Source organism: Salmo trutta, chromosome 16 (genome assembly GCF_901001165.1).
Source record: "Salmo trutta chromosome 16, fSalTru1.1, whole genome shotgun sequence".
In the NCBI taxonomy this organism is placed as follows: domain Eukaryota; kingdom Metazoa; phylum Chordata; class Actinopteri; order Salmoniformes; family Salmonidae; genus Salmo; species Salmo trutta.
In genome coordinates, this window is record NC_042972.1 from 42,818,108 (window position 1) to 42,828,895 (window position 10,788).

Consider the following 10,788-nt stretch of genomic DNA (forward strand, 5'->3'; position numbering starts at 1 on the left):
TCCCCAGGTGTCACTGACAAACTGCTACAACTGTGCAAACCCTAAAACATCTGCCATGATGCACAAAGTGCAAAACCATAGAATCTATTTAGCAACATTAAAACTTTATCTACATTAATTATAAAGTGCAAAGTGCAACTAGCACAGACCTTTGAACTATTACCACATCTTCAAAGCTGACTTTACTATTAAACGCTTATGTAGGCATTTTAGTCAGTCAATTAGGGTCAAAGGTTGCATAGTGAATTACCACGGGAAAAACAGAGGTCAATCAATATCACATTTTGGTTTTATACACGACGCACCTCCATGAAATTGTTTTTACATGATCAGCCTTGCAAAACTACTCAAAATGTTTCCACACAAATATACCTAACTATTTAGCAGCTATTCTGTTGTCAATGACACTTAATACTCAATTCAGCACTACAGTTTTATCATTGCACCAATAGCGATCCAGTACAATGACACAATATATAGTATCTATTCAAAACGGCATTTAAAAAATTACAAAGCTGATTGGATAAAGGTACTTTATCTAGTGACTAAAGTTGCACTACACAAGGACAGTTAAGACAAAAACGCATGCAGATGTTGTGATGGAAATCAAATATGACAGTGCTGATGTCGTATTCGAATAATAATTGTCTTCTTTTGACAGTGTTTTATGAAATGTCATTACATTTATCTCACCGTTGGTAAGATAATGGACTGGACACGCTCATCAGCGAGCTGTTTCTCAACTTTGAGCTGTTTCTCAACTTTGAGCTTTCCGTTTCTGGCTACAGCAGCCAGGCTGGCAAGCTCGAGACCTGTCGGTGACAATGACAGCGAATGCACTACACTGGAACAAGCCATTATAACATCAGAAGCATATTGTGAACATTTAGAAATTATGTCGGTACCTTGAATTTGTCAAGAAACAAGTGATTGGCGCTTGCTCCGCGTAATCCTCTCGCTACAGTCTGGGATACGATGGATGCCGCCATGTTGACGCGGAAGAGAGCACTGTGAAGGACCATGTGCGCGCAATCTGACCAGTGATAGGAAGGCTGGCGGAAGTGGGCGTTGCAAAAATATTCAATGGAGAAGGGTCTGGGCGCGTTAGAATGGTAAGGCTAAGCAACCTACCGTAGAGGAAAGTTGAGTTTAGTCGGGGGAGGTGAAACTGCAACAATCCGAAAATCGGACATTAATGTGGTTTTCCAACAGCAAGGCTCAGATCAACATGGCAGGGTTGCCATTGTTTATACAAGTTTTGCTTTATAATGTTGAAATAAACATGTCTCCAATCCCCATATCACTCACAAACTGAAATCATGTGTGTACATCGTTGGCTACAATCTAGTGAGAGAGAGCCTCAAATATGACATTCATTTGTACTGTATGAATGGCAAATTGGTTCTTGTTTGAGTCATGTCTTTGGCAGGTGCCAGAACAAATCACTTGGATTGGCCTTTGATTTTCATAGGCAGCACGTTTTTTCATGGGACCTCTTCTGTTTGCATGCCACAGGAGGATGGTGGCACCTTAATTGGGGAGGACGGCCTCATGGTAATGGCTGGAGCGGAATAGCTGGAATTGTGTCAAATGCATGGTTTCCATGTGTTTGATGCCATTCCATTTGCTCCATTCCATTTGCGGTCCTCCCCTCAGCAGCATCCACGAGAGCAAACACTTTTTATGGGTGTTATAGTGAAGACCATAGGCAGCTCGTGAGTTTCAATTTGGGGAAGCTTACATTTTATCCTACCAAAGCACACCTGTTAATTGAAATTCATTCCAGGTGACTACATCATGAAGCTGGTTGAGAGAATGGCAAGAGTGTGCAAAGCTGTCATCAAGGCAAACGGTTACCACATGATTCCTTATGTATTATTTAATAGTTTGATGTCTTCACTACTATTCTACAATGTGGAAAATAGTAAAAATAAAGAAAAACCTTTGAATGAGTAGGTGTGTCCAAACTTTTGACTAGTACTGTATATACAAACAAAACAACTAAAGAATAATGTGTGTTTAGATTTCTTCAAGTTTGAATGTCACGTGCACAAGTACAGTGAAATTCCTTTCTTGAAAGCTGTAAACCAAACAATGCAATAATCAACGTCAATGTAATACTACATATAACATAATGTAGCACAAAAACTAAAATGAGAAAAACAAGTGAAAGTAAGAAAGCATATTATAACAGGGTCAGTCAGTTCCAGTAGCATATTTACAATGTGCAGGGATACTGGAGTGATAAAGGTAGAAAATGTATGAATAAGGGTATATGATAAACAGAGTAGCAGCAGCATATATGATGATTGTACGTGAGTGGGTGTGAATGCAAGTGCATATTATGTGTGTGTGAGAAAATTATAGAGTGTGTTATTATGTTTGTTAGAGTGTGTGTGAGTGTGTAGTGTCCTCTGTGTATGAGAGTGTGATAGAGTGTGTCTGTGTTTGTGTGTCATTTTACAGTTGTTTTATAAAACATTTGAAGGTAATTTTGCTGTTTGCTTGAGAAATTGGAAATGGGAGTTCCATGTGATCATGACTCTGTATAATACTATGCATTGGTGTGAATTCGCTTTGGACTTGGGAACTGTGAAGAGATCCCTGGTAGCATGTCTTGTTTGGTATGTATGGGTGTCTGAGCTGAATGTTATTTGATTATGCAGACAATCTGGAATTCTCATCACAGTAATATTTCTTATAAATGCTAAAAGAAAAGCAGTTCATCTCACGTCAACCCTCAAACAGGAAAGACCGGCATGTTGTTGTTGAAGATATTTCTGAATGTGTAGTTAAGAGCAAGGTGTGCTGCTCTGTTTTGAGCCAGCTGCAGCTTTGCTAGGTCTTTCTTTGCTGCACTTGACCATATTACCGGACAGTATCAAGATGGTACAACACCAGAGCCTGAACAACTAGTACAGTTGATTTTTGTGTCAAAATTCATTTTATAACATACGTACCCCACACCATCTTCACAACAACTTTGTCAATATAACTTTACCATGATAATTGGCCATACAATGTTATACCTAGGAGTTCAGCTTCCTCAACTTGTTCAATGGTCACAACCTTTATGCACAACTCCAGTTGAGGTTTAGGTCTTAGATGTATTTAAGACCAGTTTATTATTAATCACCCATTCTGCTACTGACTGTAACTCCTTATTTATAATTTCAGTGAGCTCACTGGCTTTGGGTGCTGACATGAAGAGTGTGGAATCATCTGCATACATAGTCATTCTAGCTTTGTGTAAGACCAGTGGCAAATCATTTGTAAAAATAGAGAATAGTAACGGCCCAAGGCAACTGCTTTGAGGGACACCGCACTGTACATACAGTATCTGATCTTAGAGAAGCTTCCATTGACTAAAACTCTCTGGGTTCTATTGGATAAATAACTATCCAACCATGGCAGTTGATGGCAGTTGATGTAAAGCTATAGCAAGTGAGTTTTTTATAACAATTTATGATCAATAACATCAAAGGCTGCACTGAAATCTAACAATAGAGCTCCAACTATCATCTTATTACCCATTTCTTGTAACCAATCATCAGTCATCTAGTCAATGCAGTACAAGTTGAGTGTCCTCTATGTGCATGCTGAAATTCAGTAGTTAACTTGTTCTCTGAAAAATAGCATTGTTTTTGGTCAAACACAATTCTCTCCTTTAGTTTACTAAAAACAGGCAGCAAACTGATTGGGAGGCTGTTAGACATTTTAGGCAGTGAAATGACTTCAGCTTCCTTTCACACCCGTGTTCACACATACTCCTTTAGATGCTACAATTCTCAATTCTTTCCCATCAAGGTTGTCTATACCTGGTGGCTTATCATTAATTTTCTTTTCACCTCTCCCACACTAACCTGACCAAATTCAAAACAGCAGTCCTTCTCTTTCATTATTAGGTATTTTTTACAAAAATATGATGGTTTACTGTTCAATGTTCTCACTTCCCTTCTGATTTTTCCACTTTACTAGTGAAATAGTCATTGAAGTGATTGGCAATATCGAAAGTGTTTGTTATAATGACCTATCAACTTCAATGAACGATGGAGATTAATTGGGTTTCCTGCCCATGATATAATTTAAAGCAGTCCTGTAACGGGTGTCGTATGAAGTAGACCAAGGTGCAGCGGGAAAATGTATAGTCATCTTCTTATTTATTATAAAAGAAGGAAAAACCAAAAGAAACACGTATACAAAAACGAACGACACTAAACAGTCCCGTCAGGTGCTACATACACTAAACAGGAAATAACTACCCACAATTCCCATTACCAAAACACCCCTATACATAGGACCTTCAATCAGAGGCAACGAGGAACAGCTGCCTCCAATTGAAGGCCAAATCAATAAACTAAACATAGAACTAGAAAGACTAGACTAGAACATAGAAATATACTAACATAGAACATAAACCAAAACCCCGGAACACTCTAAACAAACACCCCTCTACAAAACACATAGCCCAACAAACCCCAAAACACTCTAAACAAATACCCCTTACCACGTCCTGACCAAACTAATATAACAAATAACCCCTTTACTGGTCAGGACGTGACAGTACCCCCCCCCCCCCCCCCCACCCCAAAGGTGCAGACCCTGGATGCACCTCACACAAAAAACACAAAAAATAACCCCCCCCCAAAAAAAATTATCCCAACTAAAGGGAGGGAAGGGGGGGTGGCCACCGTCACCGACGGTTCTTGTGCTACACCCCCCCCTCCCCAACCCACCTACTATGGAGGTGGCTCAGGCTCCGACCTTACTCCCCAACCTAACCTGTCCACCCCCGCTAAATATTTATTAATTGTTACCCTTCCCGAAGTCTCTGGGCTATGGCGCATCGCTGAAGACCTCGGGCTGATGTGCGTTGCTGGAGACCTCAGGCTGATGCGCGTCGCTGGAGACCTCGGGCTGAAGGGCAACTCTGGCTGCGCCGATTCCGGACTGTAGGGCGACTCTGGCTGCGCCGATTCCAGACTGTAGGGCAACTCTTGCTGCGCCGATTCCGGACTGTAGAGCGACTCTCGCTGCGTCGATTCCGGACTGTAGGGCGACTCTCGCTGCGTCGATTCCAGACTGTAGGGCGACTTTCGCGGCTGCGGACTGTGGGTCGTCTCTCTCGGTTCCTGACTGTGGGCCGTCTCTCTCGGTTCCTGACTTTGGGCCGTCTCTCTCGGTCCCACATATTATCTGAGGTGGTAAAGGATGAGCTAGCTGCTCGGGAACTGCCGGTGGACCTCGACTCTATTATTGCCTTAACCATTAAAATTGATGGATGCCTAAGGGAACGCAAGAGTGAGAGCAGGTCTGGTCTCGGGCACACTCGTGCACCCGATATGGCGCGTTCACCTCCTATGGAATCCGGAGGTTTCTGAAGCAGCTCTTCCGAAAGGGGTCAAAGTCACCCGAGCTCTCATGTGAATCTACAACGGGTGAGTTGGATACTCCTGAGCCTATGCAGTTGGAAAGAACTCTCCCAGTTTGGGAGAGCTCACAGAGGATGAATAATAACTGTTGTTTGTACTGTGGAGGGGCAGGATATTTTATAGCTACCTGCCCTATTAGGAAATCCTTGTCTCTAGTGGGTACCAGTTCTATAGTGAGTCAGACTGGGAGTTCCTTATTTCCCATCACCCGCACACCCCTTTTTGCTCTTGTGCTGTGGGGAGTCCAATCTAAGTCTCTCCAAGTGCTCATTGACTCTGGGGCTGATGAATGTCTTATGGATGCCATGATGGCTTCGGAGCTTGGTATTCCCACTCAGCCTCTCTCTGTGCCCATGGATGCTAGGGCACTGGACGGCCGCTCTATAGGGGAAGTCACCTATAGTACTGTGCTCGTTCAATTATGGGTTTCTGGTAACCACAGTGAGACCATACAGTTCCTCCTCATTGCATCTCCCCATGTTCCTGTTGTGTTGGGAATTTCCTGGCTACAAAAACAAAATTCTGATTGACTGGGCCCTTTCTGGGATGTCATTGCTGAGAGCAATGTTCCGACGGATCCTGGAAAGGTGAAAGCAGTGGTGGATTGGCCTCATCCAACGTCCAGGGTGCAGTTGCAACGATTTCTTGGGTTTGCAAACTTCTACCACCGTTTCATTTGGGATTACAGCACCCTGGCGGCCCCCCTCTCAGCACTTTCTCCCCAAGGTACCGTTCAAATGATCTCCAGCTGTCAACAAAGCCTTTGTGGACCTGAAGCATCAGTTCACAACAGCACCCATTCTCATCCATCCGGACCCCTCGCGTCAATTTGTGGTGGAAGTGGATGCTTCAGATGTTGGAGTGGGGGCCATCCTGTCTCAGTGATCTGCCCAGGACCAGAAGCTTCATCCCTGTGCCTTCCTGTCCCATCGTCTCAATCCTGCTGAGAGGAACTATGATGTTGGCAACTGAGAACTCCTGGTGGTGAAGATGGCGGAGGAGTGGAGGCACTGGCTGGAAGGGGCAGAACAGCCATTCCTGGTCTGGACCAACCATCAAAAACTTGGAATATCTCCGTTCAGCCAAGCGCCTCAACTCAAGGCAGGTCCAGTGGGCCCTTCTGTTTACCAGATTCAACTTTACTATTTCCTACCATCCTGAGTCTAAAAATGTGAAGCCTGATGCTCTCACCAGCCTATACAGTTCCTCTGCCACACCCTCGACTTCCGAAACCATTCTCGCTACCTCATGCCTTGCTGTCACTGTGGATTGGGGTATTGAGAACCTGGTTCGCGAGGCGCAATGCTCCCAACCTGGACCTGAAGGGGCCTGGCTAACCGACTGTTTGTCCCTAACCCAGTCCGGTCCCGGGTCCTGGAATGTGCTCATTCCTCCAGGCTGACCTGCCATCCAGGGTCCCGTCGTACACTAGCCTTCCTCCGACAACATTTCTGGTGGCCCACAATGGTCCCTGACGTCTCTGCCTGTGTGTTTTCAGAACAAGACTCCACGGCAAGCTCCTTCTGGCCTCCTTCAGTCACTACTGGTCCCTCATCGTCCCTGGTCTCATATATCTCTGAACTTTGTCACTGGGCTCCCTCCGTCTGATGGAAACACAGTAATTCTGATGGTAGTCGATCGGTTCTCCAAGGCTGCCCATTTCATTCCTTTCCCCAAACTACCTTCTGCCAAGGAGACGGCCCAGCTTATGCTGCAGCATGTCTTCCGGATCCATGGACTCCCGGTAGACATGATCTCCGATCGGGGCTCTCGTCTTAGTTCTGGAAGGCATTCTGCACCCTTATTGGGTCATCGGCCAGCCTGTCATCCGGACTCCAACACCAAACTAACGGTCAGTCATTGTAAGCATTATAAGACTCCAACTATCAACTATCTATCTATCCTGTGTCTGCATTTGAGTCTCGCCTTGTGCCTTGATAAGGAGAGGGGGGGCCCGCAGTCCTTGGTAGCGGTCCGCAATGGTGGCACTGTATTATCCTCAAAGCGGGCAAAGAATGGGTTTAGTTTGTCTGGAAGCAAGACGTTGTTGTCCGTGATGTTGCTGGTTTTCTTTTTGTAGTCTGTAATTGCCTGTAGATCCTGCCAAATGCGTCTCATGTGTATCCCGTTGAATTGCGACTCCACTTTGTCCCTATACCGACATTTCGCCTTGATTGCCTTGCGGTGGGAATAACTACACTGTTTATGCTAGGCCTTATTCCCAGTCATCTTTCCATTGTTAAATGCTGTGGTTTGCTCTTTCAGTTTTGCGTGAATACCGCCATCTATCCACTGTTTCTGGTTATTGTAGGTTTTAATAGTCACAGTGGGTACAACATCTCCAATGCACTTCCTTATAAACTCACTCACCAAATCAGCGTATAACTCAATGTTATTCTCTGAGGCTGCCCGGAATATTTCCCAGTCTGTGTGATCAAAACAATCTTGAAGCTTGGATTCCGATTGGTCAGACCAGCGTTGAATGGTTCTTGTCACGGGTACATCATGTTTGAGCTTTTGCCTATAGGACGGTAGGAGCAAAATGGAGTTGTGGTTGGATAATTTATTTTATAATTGGCAACATCAAATGGTTTTGTGATGAATAAGCCATCTGATTCGATGAAAGATGGAGTTGAATTTGTCTTTCTGACCCTAATTTCAGTTAAAGTACAAGTTTTTTTCAATCATTCTTTATATCCTTGATCTTGGCTTCATAACACATTTTCATCTTTTTGTTGAGTTAAGTCACAGAAGAATCAATTTGCAGTAATTCAGTCAGTCAGATGTGCAGCCAGACTTATTAGCCACTCTCTTTCAACCATACAGTTTTTCAATTCCTCCTTAACAGTTCTAACAGTCACGCAAAATCTTTTTTATGAACTATTAAACACTATTTTAGGCCCAGCTGTTGGAACTTTGGCTTTCCTGGATATAGCCACTATATTGTGATCACTGCATCCAATGGGTATGGGTACGGATACAGCTTCAGAACAAAGTTCTACAGTATTAGTAAAAATGTGATCGATACATGTTCCTGTAGTGTTTGTAAACACCCTGGTAGGTTGATTAATAACCTGAACCAGATTACAGGTACTGTTTACAGTAAGAAGCTTCCTCTTAAGCGGACAGCTTGATTAAAAAAACAGTCAATATTCAGGTCCCCAAGAAAGTAGACCTCTGTTTACATCACATACACTATCAAGCATTTCACACATATTATTTAGATACTGACTGTTAGCACTTGGTGGTCTATAGCAAAACCCAAAAGAAAAGGCTTTAGATGTGCCAAGTGAACCTGCAACCACAACACTTCAATAACACTTGATATAAGATCTTCTCTAAGCATTACAGGGATATGACTTTGAATATATATTAATATGAGCAATTGTGAGCCCTTTCCTGGGTAGCTTAGCATAGATAGACATAATACTGAAAAGATAAAACAAAGCAAAATAAAAAAATATACATTCAGCAGTCCATTAATCAATTGGTGGGTGTGTGTGTGCTGCGGGGTTGAAGCTACGAACCCATAGGCTTGGCTCTCTCGTCCCTTCCAGGCTTCTGGGAGGGAGGGTGGACAATGAGCCTGTCATAGCGATATAAGCAATGTCCCCATGCGCTCTGGCAGCTTTCATGGCTGGGATCAGTTCTTTCTTCTTATGGCGCACAGCTTCAGGACAGTCCTTATTGAGGAAAATATATGTTAATCTCAAGTTCTTGGCTCTCTCAAGAACAGATACCTTGTCCTTGAACCTCAGGAATGTGACCACTATCGGCCTTGGCCTATCACCTGTGCCGGTGGTGGGTTTTCCAGTCCTGTGCGCGCGCACCACCTCAATCTTCCTGTGGTCCATTTTTTATTTCTCAGAGATCATTTCCCTCATTTTGTCCTCAGACTCCGTCCAGGTCTCATGTGGAGATTCTGCAATTCCGTCCACAACCATGTTGTTCTGCCTTGATTGTCCCTCGAGTCTGATTTATCTGTCATTGTTATCATGGATTCACACACAGAACTGATGTCCTCTCTCAATGTCTTACAGATTGCTGTTATCTTGCCGTTCTCCTTTTTCAACTCATCAAGCTGGCCCTGGGAGAACTGCAAACTGTTCTTCAGGTCCTGGACCTCTGGCCAGGTTGTCCATTCTTTTATTATCTATTGTTTCAATTTAACCCAGGGATCAACTAAAAATAAACAATACATATAGGCCTAGGGTTTCAAGATTTGCTTTATTTCAAATGTAATCTACAATTTAATAATTAAAATGTTGGATTCACATCTCCATCGCAACCAAAAATGTAATTTAAAGAATAGGACAAAATCAAATCAAACTTTATTTTAAGTGTATTTAAAGTTTGATTTGACTTAGTCCTAATCTTTAAATAACATTTTTTCAATTATACATTTGTAGACAAATTGGATATTGAATTGTTTGGTTGTCAACACAACCAATGTAGTGGGGTAGAAATAGTCTGACAAAATGTTCACATTTAGCTGAATTCAAACTTACTAGCTAGTTTGCTTAAATGTAAGGAAATGGCCTAAGTCGACTAGTATTACTGGACCTATCAAACATTCTTCATAGAGGGGCCTCCCGAGTGGTTTGATCCCGGGCTGTGTTGCAGCCGGCCGCGACCGGGAGACCCATGAGGCGGCGCACAATTGGCCCAGCATCGTCCGGGTTCGGGGAGGGTTTGGCCAGCCTGGGATGTCCTTGTCCCATCACGTTCTAGCGACTCCTTGTGGCAGTCTGGCACATGCATGCTGACTTCAGGTTCCAAGCTGTGCATTGTTTCCTCTGACATATTGGTGCGGCTGGCTTCCGGGTTAAGCGAGCAGTGTGTCAAGAAGCAGTGCGGCTTGGCATGTCGTGTTTTAGAGGACGCATGGCTCTAGACCTTCGCCATATGGGAGTTGCAGCGATGGGACAAGTCTGTAACTACCAATTGGATATGACGAAATTGGGCAGAAAAAAGGGGTAAAAAAAATAAATATATATAATACAAATAAAATAACATTCTTCATAGATTGGAGAAATACCTCTATATCATAGATCAAGTTGGGCCTAGTCTGGTTCCCTAATATAAACATTTTTCTTAATTTAACATTGGTTTGATTTGTTTTTTTCGAAGAAGACAACCCTGATTCATTTAACCATTATTCCTGATTCAGTCCATAGGTTACAATGACATCAAGTTGCTGAAAGGAAGCTATAATAGCCTACTGTTCAAATATTCTCTACCTTCAGAGTACAATCGAGTTAGAACTTTTAATTTGTTCAAAGAGAGTGTGATTAAGAGATTTTATTTATTTTTATTTCACCTTTATTTAACCAGGTAGGCAATTTGAGAACAAGTT

General features: G+C 43.1%; 1 protein-coding gene across 2 annotated transcripts in view; it reads right to left on the reverse strand.

Moving 5' to 3' along the window:
* Window positions 1-1,006, reverse strand: part of LOC115150777 (succinate--CoA ligase [GDP-forming] subunit beta, mitochondrial) — a 124,695-nt gene extending 123,689 nt beyond the window's left edge. For both annotated transcript variants that reach the window (XM_029694446.1, XM_029694445.1), the window contains exon 1: window positions 906-1,006. In XM_029694446.1, the coding sequence (XP_029550306.1) occupies window positions 906-989 (84 nt within the window). In that variant the 5' untranslated portion in view covers window positions 990-1,006. The remainder of the gene's footprint in view (window positions 1-905) is intronic.
* Window positions 1,007-10,788: the final 9,782 nt, after the last annotated feature.